This window comes from Varanus komodoensis, unplaced genomic scaffold (genome assembly GCF_004798865.1).
Source record: "Varanus komodoensis strain SLA01 unplaced genomic scaffold, ASM479886v1 scaffold4, whole genome shotgun sequence".
NCBI lineage: Eukaryota > Metazoa > Chordata > Lepidosauria > Squamata > Varanidae > Varanus > Varanus komodoensis.
In genome coordinates this window covers 48,904,076-48,924,758 of record NW_025335941.1, presented here as the reverse complement: position 1 = coordinate 48,924,758, position 20,683 = coordinate 48,904,076, and the positions used below count along the sequence as shown (strand labels likewise).

Sequence of the window (20,683 nt, the reverse complement as noted above, 5' to 3'; positions counted from 1 at the left end):
GATTTTAATATTGCATATTTAGGTAAGTGGTGCTCTGTAGAAGACATTCAATTTTGTAATAGCTTATTTTAGACATAACACTATACTACCATCCCTACTCTCCCCAAATTTCTAAAAGATACCATCTCTTATCAAAGTAATATTTAGGTATAGAACTGGTAAGATAATAAGATTACACCAAAGATAGAAATCTTTGCTTTTGACTTCCTTGAGCATGTAGTGAGAAAGGGAGAACATGTTGCTCCTGTAGGTCATTACATATTAACATTAATCCCATGGTTTTGCATAAGAATTGCTTAGTACTGAGCCATTGACCTGCTTTCTATAACTCCATATCTTGTACAATTCTCTTATGATCCTCTGGTCTTTAAATAGCTCTTGTCCCTGAACCCTCTATATATAGAGAGACAGCCAGCAAGAGAAAATATCTTTTAAATGCTGCCTAATCTGTTTATATATGTAGATGACAAAATGTTATAATGAGATTAGCATAAAACAGGAACCAAAAATAGGATTATTAGAACAGATATTTGCCTTATGTGTTAACTTTGGCAATTTTTAGAACTGATTTTGACCAAAGGTAATGCTGTTTTCTTTTGAATACATATGACTAAATCAGCAAGGCAAATCAAGTGGAAATGCTAATTTGGCTTTTTTTTAAAGGCAAGAAATTGTATTATAGTAAAATTATTATTTTTCTTTTGTAACAGTTTTTCTGGAAGGTCCACAAGGTGTCTGATAACCAACGCTGTCTGAACGCTGTTATTGGGGCCTGTCACAATGGCAACTGGCTTAGCCAATGTAGGAAGCTCTTTTGGAGGTCCATCTAATTCTCTGGTTTCTAGATCTAAGTTCCAGAGTGCTTCTGTAGAAGACGACGACGATGTTGTATTTGTTGAACCAGTACAGCCTCCACAAATTTCTACACCATTGATAACAGATCATAGAAATTCTGTTTTTAGTTCACCTAGTAATGAAGAACGTCATGGAAATGACCCCAAAGTAGTGGCTCCAACAAAAGACCTGAGCTCTCAAAAGGGAAGTATAACTGAGACTATTATTATTGATGATGAAGAAGATACTGAAACAAATCAGGGGCATGAGAGAAATGATTCCAGTTTCAGTGAACGAAGATTTCCAGAATGTAAAAACAGAACCAATGAGATGGAATTCTCAACACCCAGTTTTTCAAGAAGTAAGGTAAATGCAGGAATAGGTAGTAGTGGTATAACCACAGAACCAGACTCTGAAATTCAAATTGCTAATGTTACTACATTAGAAAGAGGTATGAGCTCAGTGAATGTTGGCCGTTTAGAAAATACTGAAGGGCGTGACATGAACTTAATGATTACGCATGTAACATCACTACAGAATACCAACTTGGGAGATGTATCTAACGGACTACAGTCAAGTAATTTTGGTGTTAATATACAAACGTACACCCCATCTTTAACTTCACAGACCAAGACTGGTGTAGGACCTTTCAATCCTGGTAGAATGAACGTACCTGGAGATGTCTTTCAGAATGGAGAATCTGCTACTCACCACAATCCGGGTTAGTTGAACTTTATCTTTATCCTCAGAGAATTATCTAAGACTGATAGCGTAAATTAAGTTGCAGATCCTTTTTCAAAGAATATGAGTGAATTTTGCAAATCAGGGTATGTTTATATAATCCTGTCTATTTAGAAACTGGAGAAAAGATAAATACAAAATAAGTTGCATGTGCAATTCATACATTTACTGAACAAGTGTGTGTAGTAATGGATTGTTCTAGCCATTAAAGTATATTAATTTGCATTCTAGGAATGTACTCCACAGCCTTTGTTCCTGCAGTCTACATGAAATTTGCACTGCAGAATTGGGTGTAGTTAGTGACCAAACTGAGGAGACAATTCTTTTTTATTTGGCTTCTGTTAGCAAGATTATTTACTTGATGCATTTGGCCCTGGGGAATAAACACAGGATTAGTTTGTACTTGTCAGCAAAAATTGAACCTATGTAACAGGGGTGAGCCAAACTGCGGCTCAAGAGCTGCATACAGCTCTTCTGAGTTTATTTTGTGGCTTGCCACTCACTGCTGCAGGTGCCCAAAGGTGCCCACTTGTCATTCACTGCCCCTCCACCAACCCCAGGCACCTGTTTGCTGCTTGTGGCTCATTGCCACTGCCTGTGGGCTCCCACTTACAGCTCTCAAACATCTGACATTTATACTCTGTGGCTCTTCATTGAGCATGCCTGGCCACCCCCATTATATAAAATACAGTCTTTGATCAGTTAAAAGAAAAATATTCTTGTTTTGATTTATTTACGTTATCCATATCTGCAGTATAATGAAAAGTGTATTAAGTGGCTTACAAAATAAAATTACCCTGATTACTGGATCCAGTAGGAAACTGACAATAATAAATACAACATGCGATCTTTTGCTTAACCTCAAAAGTCATTTTCCACCTTGGCTTGTCTTAAAATAGAAAAAAATGCTTTGATTCAACTTTTCTAGTAATGTTATGGTTTCAGTGTGAGGTTATAAGTATAGATCTATATTAAATTTAGACCTCATTATAAACTAGACTTTTAAAAGATACTATGCCCGAATTCATTTTAAATCAGTTTTGAAGCATAGTTTTCTTCACCCTGTTTGAAATACAAATGTGAAAATTAATTTTGGTCACCTGTAATAAAAAGCATGCAAAATTTATGTAAAATGGATCATTCTGTATAGTAATGACTGAATTGTAGATGATGAATACAGGGGATGTTCTAGATACTTTTAGCGAGACCAGCTCATGTTTCAGCCAGCAGTTGTTTGCTCAGTTGCTCTGATATCACCATATACTTTCAGTGAAACTTGTTGGATATGGTCCAGGCTTTGTTTCCTTCCAAAAAGTGGTGCACATCACTTTAGATAGGTCTTCTGGGTGACAAGGTACTCATCTTCTATATATCTATGATAGTAATCCTTTTAACTACCTAATGTTATTAAAAAACAGTCCAACACTGAATTCTTATATATAGTGAAGTTTAACTATGTTCTGAAAACACAGTAGTAGTGCTACTGGAGAGATACATAATTTTCAAAAGTTTTGTGGACAGCATTAGTTGCTTAATACCATTCTTAAGGTTATTTCTAATTATACAAAAGTACAGAATTTTGGTTAGCATTATGTATGGACTTACGATTGCATGAATGTATCAAATAATTTGAAGCCATGGTCAATTTTCAAACTAGTTTAGACTGAATTTGAAATTGTTTAAAGTTATATTTAAGGAAGGCTTAATTTTGTTTTGTGAAAATGGAACAAATAATTTTTGCATTTAAGTAAATCCCAAGTAGAAATTAAAATAATCATAGAGAGCTCATTTTTACACAGCTTAATACAGTAAAGGATTGTGTATTGCTTTATGCAATTGTGTAAGTCTTTGTTAACACCTGTATTGCAGCTAGGGAATTTAAAGCTGAGTGTGTCTTGCTTTAAGCTACCCAGTGGGATACAGCTCATATATGATACATATTTCTTAGTGGAATTTGGCAGGAAACCATTTTGTAAGATGCAACACACTTCAGGCCTAAGAGTTTCTGCCTGTGTTCACATGCTCTGAGAATCTATAACCTTCCATGTGAATATGTAAAGCATGTGAAATGTTCTTTGGTCCATCGCTGAGTAGGAATTCTTAGTGCCTTCTCACAGGTATAATGCACAGTTCTGTCTGCTGAGCCACATGGGATTGTTATTCCTGTATATGACTGTTTGTGAGGTTAGCTAAGGTTATACTAATAGCCAAAATTTTAGCCCATTTATAACTTCTAAACAGTGAACTTTAATATTTTTAGTGTATAACTTTGTTTTTGTATAATTTTGTATGTTTTTGTTTTTGTTGTGAGCCGTCCCAAGGCTTTGTTGCGATGAGGGCGGCATAGAAATGTTTTAAATAAATAAATAAACTTCATTCTTTTATATTGTTGTGACTTTGGGAAATACCAATAAAACATTCCTAAAGTTCATCTGACAAAAGTGCAGCCATTAATGTTTTTGCTGTGCTGTATGACTGAAATGCTGTGTGGCAAAGGAAGTTGAAGTTTAGAGGGCAATTTGATAACAAACTTGAACAAACCTTTCCAAATCAAAGACATGTTGCTGCTTGAATATTAAATCTGATACATAGTCACAACCTAGCAGTAGTCTAAAGTAAACTTCAGAATGATAATTTATTTTCATGTGGTTTTCTTTCCTTTCTGTAGTTGGGAATTGTGACTAGTTACCTAGGGAAAACCAAGTGCTGTTGTGTTCCAGTTAATGACTCATCCATCTCCCATGCATCTATCATTATCGGGTAGTTATTCTGTAGATTTTTCTGGTAGACTTCTTTAAGATAATCTGACAGATTTTCTCAGATTATTTTAAATTCTAAAGCATTCCTCTGGAAAGATAACCACAAAGGATCTATACAACTGCAGGTCTATAAAGCCTAAATTGATTATAGGCAGTATTCAAGTTTGTGAAGTGTACTGTTTTGTTTCAATTATACTCAGTATGGTGGCAGGGGAAAAGGACCAGATGCAAAATAGCTATTTGGGTTGGAGCTGTTTACCTGGTGAGCCACACACTGGAATAACCTGCTTATATGAGTGCAAACCTGTATTTGCATAATTACAGATCTTGACCCTCAACAGCTTGCTGTCAAATAAAATTGCTATATAATGAAATATATAAATCCCACCTTATTTATTTCCTTAAATTTGGGTCAAAAACTTGTAAAATATTGGGCAAAAACAACCATGTGTACTTTTAAAAACATTGTTTACTAATTGCAGGTAAAGGAAGTATTATGTTAGATCAGTCTGTGGCATCAGAAGATTTTCTAATGCAAACAGAAACATTTTCTATGCAAATTACTCTGTGGAAATTAAACCAGTAGGAACTTTTTCTGAAAAAACTACTTACAAATTTTTAAACATTGTAAGTAAAAGAATGCTGCTGCTGTACTGGAAACTATCCAGTGATATACTGGTAGATCCCCATTTATGTTCTGTCAAACCTTAATTGGGTTCTCTGAATGGGTAGGTATTCTCAACAGCTTCTAATCTTTGGGACCTGTTTCAGTATGCAGCATAGGGCATTGTTGCATACATGGAAGAGTATGTGCATTTTATCCTTTGAGGTATTGGACAAGAATTATTATTGTCCACTGCCTAGAGAGCTCTGGCTATTGGCTGGTATATGAATTAATTAAATAAATTTCTCTTTTTTAAGTGCAGGAAAGGGGCTTTAAAGGTACGGTGAGCTGGGCTCTGTAGTTGAAGCAGAATGAACTTGGATTTTTGCACAGAGAAAGGCAATGGGTAGAGAACATTCACAAATTTCTAGTGAATCATTTCAAGAATTTCTTTACATTTTTAATGTGTTCTATTATAACTAGCATCTCAGAAAATACATACTTCTCTAATATCAACAAGAAGGAAACTAAGTTTGTGTTATGGGGGAAGGTCTTATTTCATAAGCACCTTTTTAGCATTCATTTTATTTCTATACTACTGAAGTACATTATGTAGACCCTAAAAGTTAAAAATACTGCATGTTGAATTAATTGTCTTTAGGTTTTCCTTGAAGAAGCAGTGAGAGTGAGAGGGAAAGGCACCAATTGTAAAAAAGGGAAAAATTCTCAGAAACCAGAAGGTTAACTTTTTTGTGGGGGAGCACAAAATCAGTATAATCTGTTTTTTACACTGGTTTTAATCAACATTGTAACATACACATTTTAGATTTGATGAAACAGTCTTGGGCACGAATCTACAGGCACGAATTTGGTTTGCACGACAAACACTGATACGGCTTGCAGCACATGCTAGTGAAATTTCATTATTCAGTGCAATGCAGCACAATTTGCGTTACTTCTTGTGTCTGATTCTAATGGTTTTAAATGCTTGAAATCAAAAGGCTCATTTGTTCGTTCTTCCATTTTTCATAATGCTTGTATTTTCAGCAATTAAGTTTCTAAAACTTTCATAGTCAATAAATATAAGCACTAGGATTTGAATACAAGTGTAACACTCAGATGTGCCATTCTAATGTAGTATATAGCACTAATAATTAAAGTAAATGCCCTGAAAATTGTTAAGACTGCAACTTTTGCACCTGCTGTAAATGAATCTTTTCAAAATAAAATTTAGTACGTTTACGCACTCAAGTTGCAGTGCAGACAATTAAACTTGCATCTATCAGGAATGCAATGATAATTTCTGTAGCTGAATCAGAAATGGAACATATTTCTGAATCTGGGGATTCTCTACCTTTGTTTGCTAACTTAACTTGGTTGTTGACTTTTTTCAGTGTGTTGACCACACTCTAGGAAATTGTTACTCCTTATGTTGGTGTAGAAAATCTCAAAGCTTTCTGCTTTCATTTTTTTCAAAGTGAGGCACAGAACACAATTGCTTTCAAATGACTGACACCTTCTTTCCCCACACAACCCCATCCCCACTCAGAGTTATTACATAGAATGACAATACTGACTGAACTTACTTTTGACATCATGAGAAAATTCTCAGCACTTTGTGTATGTGAACAGGTTTAATTATAAAAACTTCACATTTTAAAGAGTTTTGCTTTATTGTTGAGGAGAAAGAATATGTTCTTTAAAAATGCTTTACATTAGAATATTCTGTTGCTGTTTCAGTGAATAATATTATTTAAAACTTATTTAAAATTTGTGCACTATAGGAATTATTGCATCTCAGCTCCATTTATATTCCTAGCAAATTATCTGGCATGTTGAGTTAAAAGATTAGGTCTTGTTTTATTTACATTTGTAATGAAATACAGTATTTCACTTTTGAAATATATGCTATGTTTTCCTTGTAAACTGCATAAATTAGGAGGCAGCGGTTTACCTAACTTTCTTAATTTTGTCTCTTTAAGATTCCTGGATATCTCAGTCAGCTTCATTTCCAAGGAATCAGAAACAGCCAGGGGTGGATTCTCTCTCACCTGTTGCATCCCTTCCTAAACAAGTCTTCCAACCTCCTGCACAACAGCAACCTTCAAAACAGGTTAAAGTCACATGTGCTAACTGCAAAAAACCTTTGCAGAAGGGCCAGACTGCATATCAGCGCAAAGGATCTGTTCATCTGTTTTGTTCCACTACCTGTCTTTCATCATTCTCTCATAAACCAGCTCCAAAGAAACTCTGTGTTATGTGCAAAAAGTAAGGGCCACATCTTAGTATATTATTTTTTCAGTAAGATCAATGTTCCTATCAAGTGATCTAATTACTAAAATATTAGTTTTACTGTTCAAAACATGAATAAGCTATCTTTCTTCCGCTTGCTCTTTTCCATAACTAGATTGCCAAAACATTTTGTAGATAAGCAGTTGGTGTAATTCAGAAATAATGGCCAAATTATGGTTAACCTTCTGTGAACATGCTGTGAGTGGTACCAAATCCTACATTTTACCAGTGATACGATCTTAAATTAGTTGTCCCCTTTGAAAAATTGAGAATATTATCTTACCAGTTTCTTGTCACTTTTCAATCACTCCTCTAACCTGCATCAATATGTTTTGAACTGCTAGTTTGTTTAGTAAAAATTCTTCACCAGTTTGGAATGATATATAATGTAGATATTCATTGAGAGAGAAATAGACTTTGTTTTTGAAGTTTTAGAATCTATACTCCCTCTGTTGATTCATTTGCAGCCTTATGCTGAAAACACTGTTTTCCATCAGTTTGAGCAACATTTTCAATTGTGTGATTCCTTTGCTCCTCTGTTTTCTTAAATGCTGAAAAATGCTAGTTTTAATCAATTCATGGATAGTAAGCAGCAGTGTGTGTGTGTGTGTGTGTGTGTGTGTGTGTGAGAGAGAGAGAGAGAGAGAGAGAGAGAGAGAGAGAGAGAGAGAGAGATCAGTGACCTACTCCTGATCCATAAACATCTAAATACAGCTTATGTAGATACCCCATTCAGGTTAATAATCATTCATCTGCAGGCTAAATTCAAATTCATAGGACTGGTCTGTAAGTCAGGCCCTCTATATACAAATATATTTTAAAAACCTTTTCATTTCCCCAATATTTTAAGACTTTATTGTTTTAATGTGGGTTTTATTGTTGATTGGTTAAGATTTTGACTAGGATGCCATGTTTTATTCTATTTTGGATTATTGTTAAACCATCTCAAGACCACAGTAAAGGAAGGTCTAAAAAGTTTTTTAAAAAATTAAAAAATAAAGTTGATATGCTTCATGAGGAAAATGTGCCATGCAAATAAGGTGCAGTGATATTTTTGAATGGTGACCATAACTGAGTGCGTCAACTGATTCTTGTAAAATAGTTTGAAAATTGCTTAAGCCAAAATGGGATCCGATAATGAACAAGAGTTTACACAATAGCATAATACTTACTGATGTGTTTCCAGTGAATCCCCCTTTTATCCAGCAATACTACTAAAAGTTTTAAGTATACAGTGTACATTAAATTATTACTCAAGCTTTTTTTTGCTCTATAGACTGTTCATAGAAAAACATTTTCCACTTAAATATTTGAAAAATAAGGTGTCTATGGACAACTGGTAGATCATTAAGAATTCACAAAAATACTAGGTTGGTTGATTTTCATTTACAGCTCTGGCTTACGGTTCAGTTATTGTACCAGCCAAAGGCCATAACAAATACATCAAATGTTTGTGTATGGACAAATGAAGAATTTCAAACAGCATAAAATATAAATAGATTAAAATAAACTATGAACAGAAATTCATCTTAATTCTGAATTGTCAGTGCATTTTATAGCAATTTTTTCTAATTCTTCCTGATCTTTTTGCTGCCAAAACAAAGCAACTTTATTTGTCCTATAACTATTAATCCCATTTAAAAGAAAAATAAATGTTTCTGCCAAGGCATTGCTGTATCCTTATGACAGCAAGGGTTTTAAGAACCTCTCTCTAGGGTCAGTATATAGAGGCCAGATTAACATGTAATGAACCATATCTTCATATTGATACAAACCACAGATCTTCATTCAAAAGACACCTTGTTTTATTGCCCTTTCAGAACTGCAGTTGGCATAACTTGAAATTGTAATTCCATACAAGTATTTCTTAAAGAGGATGTTTTCAGTCTGAACATATAGCAAGCACTAAACTGTTTCATTTTCAAAAGAGGAAAACACTGAGATAATTTAGAGTTTGTAATTAATTTCAGGCCCTTTCTAGAGTCTGTCCAAAATAACCAATCCCTTAATTGTCTCTTATCCAGAGTAAAGATGGTATTCCAATCAGAAATGTACTGGCTACATGCCAGATTGTGTAGCATTGACTTCCAGATATGGTTTTCATTAATTTCCAAATTGCACAAAGATGGGAAGTATTCGTTAGGGAGAAGAGCAGTTCATATTAAGATACTGCAGTTGAGCACAGTCTGTTCTTGTACTTTTTAATGGTCATCCTGATTCTGTGTACAAAAGGCTGCAAGAGTTGTGGAAGGAAGTCAGCAAAGTCTATGAAACAAGTTATGCTGCACTATTTGCAAAAGATTTATGGTAGCTCTGTCCGTCCACCAAATTTCAGCCCCGTAAAGCATTTGTGTGATCACTTTGCCATAATACATTTTCAGGGTAGGTTCAAGCAACTTTCCACCTTTGTTACTATAGATTTTATTAATTCTGCAATGGTTTTCTGCACCTTCATTTTACAGACATTGTGTTCTTTGTATGAGAGCAACTCATTGAAAAGAATGCTCAATTATTTATTTATTTAAAACATTTGTATGCCACCCAGTTGGGCCACAGCACCTTTGAGCAGCTCACAATTACAGAATAAAAACACAATAAAAACCAATAACACAGTAAAAAAAATAAGAATAAAATACAAGTGGAAATACAATGGGGTCTTATGGCATTAGTTATTCAAATATTTTTAAACAATATCTAAATGAGCAAGTTTGTTCAATAATATGTTAGTCCGGGCACCATTGGTACTTAGACCTATGGCTGCCAAAAAGCATAATCTTTGTTTTAGAGTAATTTATTGACAAGTCTTAATGTTACAGTAAGTACTGAATGCCTCTAGAAGCCCATACAGGAGGGAAAAAAATTAATAATAGATCATCTGCATACCTTAAAATAAAGAATTTTCCATTCACAGTTTCTGGAGAAGGAGGATTTACTTTTGTTACATATCACAGCAGATCATTAACATAAATATTAAAAAGACAGCTAAGAGACATTTTTGTTTCACTCCCTGAGCTTTGTAAAATGTTCCAGCTAAAGAACCATTCAGTCTAATCCTAATCCTCATTTCAGTGTTGGTATATAGCAGGAGTGGCCAAACCAAGCCATGTGAGCCACATGTGACTCTTGGCAGTTTGCCACTGCCCATGGTCACGCACTTGTGGCTCTCAGACATCTGACATTTACCATATGTGGCTCTTCTGTTGAGCAAGTCTGCCTACATACCTTTTCTCCTCTGACTTACAAGAATAGGTATGTGCAGAATGAGTTCAAATTCTGCAGTGAAGATTAAAATATGATTTTGAATTTTATACTCCATACAGTGTTAGAGCTACAAGAGTTTGTCCTCCTACTGATTCTACTAGCTTAAACACTCCGGAAGGACTGGGGACAAAATAAGATATTTGTACAACATAGTTTTTATTTGTGAGGTGCTTAGGCAAATCAAATAGCAAAGAAAAGGCTGTTAAGACCTTAATTAGTTGGGGAAGACTCTTACCTATCAGTAATGGTAACCAAGTATGGTCAAGAACCTGTACACAATCTCAAGTTAGTACTTGAAGAGTGAAGTTTGTTCCCTTTGTTCCTCATAATAAAACAATTTAATTTTTGTTCACTTTGGAAGACTATCTCTAGTGGTGTTCTCGATGTGTATGCATCGGGGCCAGGCTGCTGAGGATGCAGTGCTTTGCTTTTTCCTTTTTTTGCTTTCTGCTTTTTGCTTATGTTGGTGGCAGTGATTAAAGGTTTAAAGTTGTGGTAGCATTTCTGAATGGTGAGATTTATAAAAGGAACTTTGTTAAAAACTATGGCAATGAGTTCCATAGATCCAAGTCTCTTTTCTGAATGTGTTTAGGAAATACAGGTTCTTAAAAAAAAAAAAAAGAGTCCTCATGTTCTGACACATGTGGTGGCAATTGCAACTTAGTGTTTCTCACACTTCTAGAACTACAGTAGAACCTCAACTTATGTGGGTTTAATTTATTTTATTTATTTATTAAAACATTTTTATGCCGCCCCATTCGCCGAAGCCTCGGGGCGGCTTAATGTGAATGGATTTACCATGTTTCCCTGAAAATAGGACCTACCCCAAAAATAAGACCTAGTCTTATTTTGGGGTAGGTCCTATAATATAAGCCTACCCTGAAAGTAAGACCTATTACCAAAAATTATTGATAATAGGTCTTTTTTTGCTTACTTACAGAGTAAGTAAGTTGCAGAGGGTGGATGCAGAGCGGCTTAAGCCAATACTTCCTCTATAGTCCTGGCTCCTGTGAAGGGTGGAGTGATATCCAATGCACTCCGCCTGTCACAGGAGCCAGCACTATAGAGGAAGCATCGGCTCATGCCACTCTGCTTCCTCTGCTGCCTGTGACAGGACCGGTAGCAGGTGCTGGAGAGGATCGGGGTATACAGCTTTTGGCAGCAATTGGAGTGCAGAGCAGAAGGGTGCACAGCAGAAAAGTGCAAGCAGAAGGGTGTACATTAAATGTACATTTTGTACACTAAAAAAAAAGACCTACCCGAAAATAAGACCTAATGTGGTTTTTTTTTGTTTTTTTTTTGAGCAAAAAAAATATAAGACAGTGTCTTGTTTTCTGGGAAACATGGTAATTATTTGCAAGTTTGCTGTCAATAATTACCTGAGAATTTTGGAGGAGTTTTGCAGCCTATGGCATCACCACCACCATAGGGAGAGAGGAAGTGAAAAAGCATGCCTTGCCCTTCTTGCCTTGCCCTTATGGAGAGGGAAATCTCCCAACTATTTCCTTTGTCCAAAGAAGATGCATTGGTGAGTGAAAGGGAGGGTGAACAGTATGAACATATGGATATAATAAATGAAGAGGAGCCCCGCTGGATCAGACCAAGAGAAAGGGAGAAGCAATCCAGTGCACCTCTAGTTTCAATCCCTAGTATCTACGGATAGGGCTAGGAATGAACCTTGCCTGAAATCCTGGAAAGCAGCTATCAGTAATGACTACATTATGTTACATGAGCAGACTTGTGCTTCTGCAAAGGAACCCTAGTGTTTTCTTGTAGCCTCCTGTATATCACACCAAGTTGTTTTGGAAGATCCCCCAGCTTGCTGGACTGGAGCAGATCTGGAGAGCACTTTGTGGGTAGGGGGTGGGGGGGAGGTGACATTTCATTTGTCAGCCGTGTCATTTTGCTGATAAATGGATGCCCTTGGCTGCAACCCAATATAAAAGAACTTCCAGTGATCCGTGTAGAACTGTGAAATCTATGGTAAAATAAACTAGGGGCCTTGTAACCAAAATATGAGATGGATTTGCAGGCTCAAATTTACAAAGAAGCACGTGGTATCGACCTAGATCGCATAGTTGCATATGAGAAGTGCACAGGGAGACAGAGTTGCTCTAAACATGCCAGAATGAAGGGTTTTGGCTTTCAATGTGCAAGCTATCATCTGCATTATTCCTTAGTCTAAGAGCCCAATCTAATGAGCAGCCACAATCTTCCTGATCTAAGTAATATAATTTTGTTCTATCTTGTTGCTTCTATAGCAATATAGAATGATAGTTTTGTAAAAAGCATAACAAGGGTGTAAAGGATCTAATTAGATATTGCTAACTCTGAAAATGTACCGTTTTACATGCAGATTTCTATTTACATACTATAACTTTAATATATTCTTGTGCTCTTTGGAAAAAAAAGTTGTAGTGCTGTGGATAATGTCCAGTTACCCTCTTTTTGGTGTAATTCTATACATGCCTGGGCAGAAAAATTGCTACAAATCCTAATGTTTCCCAGCCAGCCAGTTGGTTAAGCATACCTTTTAAAGTGTTAGACTCGTTATAAATATATTTTTTAAATTAATCACATAATTTCTGTTAAAGTGAAGCTTTTGGTGGTTGCTAGAACTCTGAGGGGAATTCTTTCTCTTTCAGAGATATAACAACAATGAAAGGTACCATTGTTGCTCAGGTTGATTCAAGTGAATCCTTCCAAGAGTTCTGCAGTACATCTTGTTTGTCTTTCTATGAAGATAAACAGAATCCTTCGAAAGGAATATTGAATAAGTCAAGATGCACTATTTGTGGTAAACTAACAGAGGTTTGTTTACTTTTTCCCCTTGATGTACTAAAATAATGTTACAAGTGTTTATAAGATGGATTACCCAGTTTCATAATATAATTAAATTATTTAGGTGAGATTTCTAACCAGTTGTGGATACAGTTTCACTTAGTGCAGTGGTCACTCTGCTAATTTTTTGGTATCGTACAAATTCTTAAGTATAACTAAGGAGATGTGTACTAGTTTCCTTATTTTTTCAGGTTCTTTGAGTGGATATATATGTCAGCCTTTCCATCATTCCTAGACAGTATGGGAATTGCCTTCCCGGCTGGGAATGGTAGGAATGGCAGTTCAGTATAACTGGAGGGTATAAGGTGAAGGAAAGCTGATTTACAGCTCACTGATTTGTATTTATTTAAATATTTTTGCATTGGTTTTGTTATCTTGATGTTGGAAGCCCTCCCCTTGGCATTATCAGTTTCAATGCAGTTTTCTTTCTTTGTAAAGATAGAAGCAATGTAAGTATTGACCCAGTTCAGACCCAACAGTTACCCAAGTTTTTAAACCCTGGTTTACTGCAAATGAACCCACATGCTGGTTTTGGAAACTAGATTTGGAACCAAAGTTTTAACCTTAGAATTGGAACCCTGACTTGTTTAGCTATACTTTCTGGTAGAAGGAAATTACCACGAGTGGTCAAGTTGTGTGAAGTGACATGCTGATTAATTCATGGTAACCCACTGTTTAAAATAACTCAAGTTTACAATTATATTGGGCTTAGGCCACTGAGTATTTGAGCTTTGCCTTGGTTAGCTGCATTCTTCTTTTAAGATACAGGTAAAACTATTCTTAACATCTGTCTGAAGTGTTAATTGATTCTGTGGGAAGTAATTTTATATTAAGTAGGCATAGTTGTTATAAAAATGGTGATCATAAATGTTTGGAGTCTTACTAGATTACTGTGGTTGACAGGGAATGCTTTGACTGTGATGTTTTCATATTAGGTTATTCAACTCCTTTTAAAAAAAGACTTAAAGTACCAGTACTGCTTGTATATCTGAAAATGTATTTTATTTTCAAACTAACTATCTGAAGTTATGCTGAATCTTTTTATCAGGCTAAATCTAACTTTTTTTCCTTTTAGATACGTCATGAAGTTAGCTTTAAAAATATGACTCATAAGCTGTGTAGCGACCACTGCTTCAATAGATACCGAATGGCAAATGGCTTAATCATGAATTGTTGTGAGCACTGTGGTGAATATCTGCCTAGCAAAGGCGCAGCAAACAATATCCTTATGGTTGATGGGGAGCCAAAAAGATTCTGTTGCCAAAACTGTGTTAGTGAATATAAACAGGTAATTCTTCTATTTTCATTTGATCATATTTTAAATTGTTTAGTTAATTTGTATTGAAAGTTTTATGGTAGTCTGCATTTTGTTGATGGAGAAGTGCATTACTTACTAACAGGTGAAGATAAATGGAGGATATGCTGTAACATCCTGTTGGTTGAGGTAGTAACTCCATAATCTCTTCTCCTCCACATAGCTTTGAGGCATATCTGTGGTATGGAAAGCTACTTTTCTTAGTAAAGCTAGGTTTCACCAATTAATATGTTTCAATCTTTGTTTTTAGAGGTTTCCATTTGTTTTGAAACTGGATTAAAATAAAAATTTGCCCACAAAACTTGCCTGCATGCATATGTTTTTTTCATTGAGACAGTGGTCAGTGTAGGTGGCTTCTTCTCTGAAATGAATTATTTGGCACATTGCATCCATTCAGCTAGTGTGCATCTGTGACTATGAAGCTAAGCAGTCACAACTTTATACAACAGAGCCTCTGAAATGATAATGTCAACCAATAATTGCCAATTGTAAATTTTTGAACTTACATTTTTATCCTGTCCTTCCTCAGAGGAAGAGGTTTTTCTGTCTTTCTGTTCTCACAATAACCTTCCACTGTAGCACCCTGGCCCATATGCCAGGTCCCCTTGCTTTCAAGAGAGGTTTTTCAGAATATTACACTGGAGAGAAAGGGTCAGTTTCCCAGTCATGAAAATCTCTCATGCAAGTGCTGCATGGGATCCAGCCCTTCAGATTTTGTCCAATGTATTGTTTCATCAAAGTTTTTTTTTTAAAGAAGATCCCAGTCCATATGGAAGAGTTATCCATTCCTTTCTGTGAGTAAGGTTATTTTGTAGTTATATAAACTAGGCAGATCTTGTGCCAATTTAAAAATACACAGTGATTTCTGTATTAACCTGACCTTTTCTGAATGTTGAGATAATACTTCTATTTTAATAATATGTAAATAGCAGTTCTAGAAGCATAACATGGGCCTTGTTGTTTTATTACACAGCAAAACAAAAGGGCCAAAATAGGTTATTCAAGATACTAAAAATGATAGGCATACAGTGAAGCCACGGAGAAACTTGGAGAAGCCTTGAATAAGATTTCATGAAGGAACCCAAAAGATACAAGAATAACATGGGAGTTTCCCCACAACCAGTAATGCATTGCTGAAATTCCAAGTGAACATGGAATTGTGGTCAAATTACAACTCTGTATCTCATCATTATTGTGACATGTACATTTTTTCATTTGTATAGGTACTTTATGCTATTTTTGACATAACATCCCTTATGTTTTCAGGAGGGGGTGTGGTGGTATAATATAGATAATCTTAAAATCATATTTGAATTCTTGAGGTTTTTTAGGGCTGGTGCAGACTATTTTAGAAAATTTCTGAGAAGGGAGGAACACTTAAAGAGCAACTTAAAACTGTTTAGGAAGGTGTTGAGGAGGGGACATTTGGGTTCATGTAAAACTTGGGACCTAATAAATGCTCCCTTTTTGCACAGTCCATGAGTCACCATAGAGTACTACCCTAACCTCCCTTCTTGCTGGCCTTTGGCTAAGTGCACAGCAATGTGCTTGGCAATTATTTGCATTTGGAGGCCCTTGTGTGCCTGTTTTTGTGAAATATAGTAGCTTTGCTCCTCCTCAGGGCTGCTCCCACCATATGTTTACTCTTGGTGGGGGGCATTCATTTGTGTAGGCAGCTGAGGGGAGAAGAGAGGCTGTTGGATCTTGCCTAGGAGGCCTCCCTTTCTTAGATAATTTTGTGCAAATTACAGTGTGCCTAGCTTTACATTCAGTTGGCCAAACCTGAGGTGTAGGGAAAAGCATATTATTGTTTTACTGCTTTTCCTTCCCATATGTAGGAGAGGGATGGAACATGCTGTTGAAGTATAAATGGCTTTTCATGGTGATACCTTAAGATTCTACACAGGAAATTAGTGCTTTGGCGTTATACCCTTAGTTTAGCTTATTTGATATGTTGTTGACTCTTTGAGCCTGTATAAGTGTTGTTTAACATTAGTTTTGAATATGTTGTAGAAGGGTAAAACTATAATCACAATTGACCCTCTTGTTAAGCATTTTGTGCAGTACCTTTAGTCTAACATAGAGGTTATTATAACCAAATGTAAATTGATTGCTTCTTAAGCCATGATTTTTTTTAGCATTTTTAATTTAAAAGTAAACTAGCATCTTTCTGCATTCCAATAGTTAAAATTATGGACATCTTTATCAGTGACTGTTTTGAAATTAAATATGACACATATTTAAAATATTCTCAACACTAATTAATTAAAAATAAGAATTTAAGGGAAGTCAGTTTGAATTAGACCAGTGGTCCATCTAGTTCAACATTCACAAAGCGGCAAACCAACTGCCCACAGGATTCCTTAAGCAAGATACAGCAGCTCCCTTCTATCCAAGCTCCCCAGCAAATGGAATAGACCAAGAATTGGCAGAAGTGAATTCAATGCCCCTGTTTATTTCATTGGTCTTCACAGTTGATGTTCCTGATGGAGTCTGCTCAGCTCCTTTTGAGTATTGCTTGATGTAGTCATTTGGATATATGACTTGTTTTGATTTTAATCTTTTTTTCCTTTGGCCTATTCCTTAAAAATTAGCTGGAGTTCCACCCTAAATGCAATAAGCTATACAAAAATTGCTGCCTTCGTTTTTTTGCTAATATAAGAGAAATATGTATTAAATAGTAGTACAAATATTTGGTATTTATGTAGTAGAAAAACTAGAACTTACACATAATATTTGTACCTACTTTACATTTGTTAATAAATAAATTTTCACAAATAACTTCTTTTGAAGTAATTGCTTGAATTCCAACTTTGGTCTTGTACATTTTTCATGTACCTTATTCTTGGTAATATTTAAGAACACATAATTACTGGATAATTAGCTTGGCTTGATTGACTGTGCTTAAAGATTGGTTTTCTAAACCACACCTCTAGTTTGTTTGTGGACTACCACATTTTCTTGCATTATGGCTTCTCTGTGGGAAAAATGCTTGAAAGGCTTGCATCTGAAGCATACTTCCATATGCATTTTGATATGACTGCACTTGAATGTAACGGGGAAGGGGAAATACTGCTCTGTTGTTAGTAAGCTTGTGCATGCTATATTTTGCTGAAAATGGAATATCTGCAGACTGGATAATTTCTGTTTGCCACCTAGCAAAACTTCTTTCCCTTAATCTCATGCTTCTAATAGAGCCACGACAAAGTGCAGAAGAGAATTGAATTTCGATTTGCCTTTTCTGTTATATTCTGAGAAAGTAATCCAGAGCTTTATTTTAGGGTGGTCTTAAGGATTAGATGGAAGCCCTCCAGTCCATGTCCACAAACATGAAGCTGCCTTATTTTTGGTCCATCTGTTTGAGTACAGTGCCCACTGGGGTCTTAAGGGGCTCTTTCCTCCTCTGCTGCCCAAAATGCTTTTAATTGGAGGTAGAGGTAGTATAAGAATACTGTTTGGAAGGAAAATTGGAATACACATGAATTATGTCTGTTCTGCCAGTAAAATGTCTGCATGTGGTCTGTGAAGATACTGGACATCTTTAATACTAGGAAGTAAAATTCTCTACCTTCTTTATAAAAATAAAGTTGTTGAAGGGAAGTCAAACTAACACATAAGTAAACATAAGCAAAAAACCCCATCAGTTAACTTACAGCAAAAGATGGTGCCCTCTTTATGGTATGAAATAAAAGAAATTAAAAAGAGATTTCAAATAGCCATCCATTTTTTTGTCATTGGTGACTATTATGAGGCTGAAAGCAGCGCTAAAAATAATATAACTGAAACTCCTAGAGCAGGGCAATTTTGCTCAAAGTAGGGCCTTTATATATTTGATTTTTGGCTACAGGGAAGAATTTTGGCAAATGTGTCCTGGATTCCTTTTCCTTCTTTGTTATCATGTAAGAGCTACACCTGTTATTCTCTTTCATATGCAGCTGTTTAATGATTCAGGAATCTGTCCAGACTGGCATGTATAGAGGAAATTAATCTGAATCCCAAGGGGGGTTTTCCTTTCAAGCCTAAGGACAGCCTGATGATAAAAAGTAGCACTAGGAGAAAAGTTGTTTGCTTTTACAGTTGATACTTGCTTAAGCTGGACTGCTTCCTAGAAATGAGCAGTACTTGAAGGAAGAAAGGAAAGTGGAGGAAGAAATGACCCTGCCTTTACCCTAGGAGAAAGATGGAGCTTTCTAATAGGAGTTTGTCTGAGAAAGTCAAGCATATAGCACATGCAGGCTGCTTCCTCATTCCTTAAATCTAAATGGCATAGGATTATGGAGGATAGAGAAGAAACAAAAGAGAGAAATGTTTGGTTGGATCTAGAGTTAAGTATGTGAAACTGAGTGGTGGAAGCAGAATTCTTTGCCCTTTCTCTTCCTTGTTCCCCAGTGTTTTGAAAATGCTACACATAGAGTTGAAAGACCCTGCTGAAATATCTATGGGGTGGTGGAAGAGGAAAAGGAGGGATCCCCCAAAAGCACCTTCCATGAATAGGACTGCACTCTTAAGAAAGTGCCCTGCCCGACTTTAGGTGATCCCCTTCCCCTTCCCTTCCCCTTTTACTATAGTCCAATACATTCAGCAGGCTTCACTGATGTTATTTGTAGCATTCTTTGTAGCATCAGGGCTGGAGCTGCTTCTTTAGGAAGAGGATGCCTGCTTCTGCCAGCCTAGTTCAAAGCCCAACCCCATGTCTAAATTTTAACCATTTTTGTGTTCATACTTACAAAGTCATTACGGGATCAGCTTAGAAGGAAAGAGGACTTGGCTATGAAGTGGTAAAGATGTTTCAGTGTGGCATGGCAGACAACCGTAGGCAAGTGAGTAGGTGCTTATAGGTGGTTGTATGCCTTTCATAACACAAGGAACATAAGAGCTAATTCCATGTATTACTCTACGAAGTACTGTCATTGTACAACTGGCCGCAAGAAATTACTTTTACATGCTTGATTAATTAATATTAATTTAAAAGCTGCCTAGTTACTTTGCTGGATACATGTGTGTCAGAAATGCATATGCATATTGAGTGGTTTACTGATATTCTGGTACCTATATCTAGAAACCAGTTACTCATTGGGAAGTTGATACAGGTATCAGCTCGTTCTTGCTTTGTGGACATAGTGCATACTATGCTGCTTTGTCATTCACACACTAAACCGCGCATAATTTTTCATTAAAAATTATCTGATAAAATAGTGACATCTATTTTATAAACCAGTATCTTTTGGTTGCTTTGCTTTTACTAGCCCAGCTGCATCTGTCCTTGGCCTGCTTTCTCTTTCGTGTTTGATACTTTAGGGAATCTCCTTTTTAGTTTCTGGCTCCACATTTGTTTTCTAGAATTGTGACTGCCCACAAAAAGGATAGTGTGGGCTATGTGCTGGTAGATCGTGGTAATTATACAGTGTCAAGGAAGAATCCCTTTGTTGCCAAAAAGTTTTGTTTCGAGTTACAGCAATTAATGAAGAAGAAAATGAGAGCATGATGCTAATGGGTGGCTCTCAAAGAATGTGCTATTGATCTTGTATTGATCTACTTGACTGGGTAAGTTAATATTAGTCTTCACGGCAAAAGAAAGAATAATATGGCAAAACAAAACAAGTAATTTATTTGGCATTTAAATGTGGCAGTTGTTGAGCCAGATACCTCTTGTAGCCAGTCTTCCAAAGGTGGCAAGGTGAGTACTTTTAGCCACCCAGAGAGCATTATGTTAACAGGCGGCTCTTGCACAAAATAAATATGCCAGGACAGCATTAGCTTTTGGTTAAACTCTTTATGTTCTTTGGATCTGTGAGCTACTAATCTAAAATTTAACACACTGGTTCTGAATTTGTAATAATTCATATCCCACTGGCAGACTTGTTCTACCCTGATCTCCACCTCCAACATGTGTTGTCTCCTTACTTGTATGCTTGTTGTACTTGATTTCTTCTTTCTTTTTTGCTCATTTAGAAAGCAATCATTTTCACTTCCTTTCACATCCGCTTCCTACAATTACTAATTGCTTCTATTTTCTCCTATTTCATTCAGTTTTCA

At 36.0% G+C, this 20,683-nt stretch overlaps 1 protein-coding gene across 3 annotated transcripts in view; it reads left to right on the top strand.

Moving 5' to 3' along the window:
- The window catches only part of ZMYM2 (zinc finger MYM-type containing 2), a 79,463-nt gene that overhangs the window by 20,939 nt on the left and 37,841 nt on the right, over nucleotides 1–20,683 (top strand). Inside the window, exons 2-6 of one of the 3 annotated variants that reach the window (XM_044442535.1) lie at nucleotides 711–1,200; nucleotides 1,462–1,555; nucleotides 6,921–7,206; nucleotides 13,137–13,302; nucleotides 14,408–14,620. In XM_044442535.1, the coding sequence (XP_044298470.1) occupies nucleotides 781–1,200; nucleotides 1,462–1,555; nucleotides 6,921–7,206; nucleotides 13,137–13,302; nucleotides 14,408–14,620 (1,179 nt within the window). In that variant the 5' untranslated portion in view covers nucleotides 711–780. Of the gene's footprint in view, nucleotides 1–710; nucleotides 1,556–6,920; nucleotides 7,207–13,136; nucleotides 13,303–14,407; nucleotides 14,621–20,683 lie in introns of all 3 variants that reach the window. The other 2 variants (XM_044442536.1, XM_044442534.1) reach the window with 2 other exon arrangements.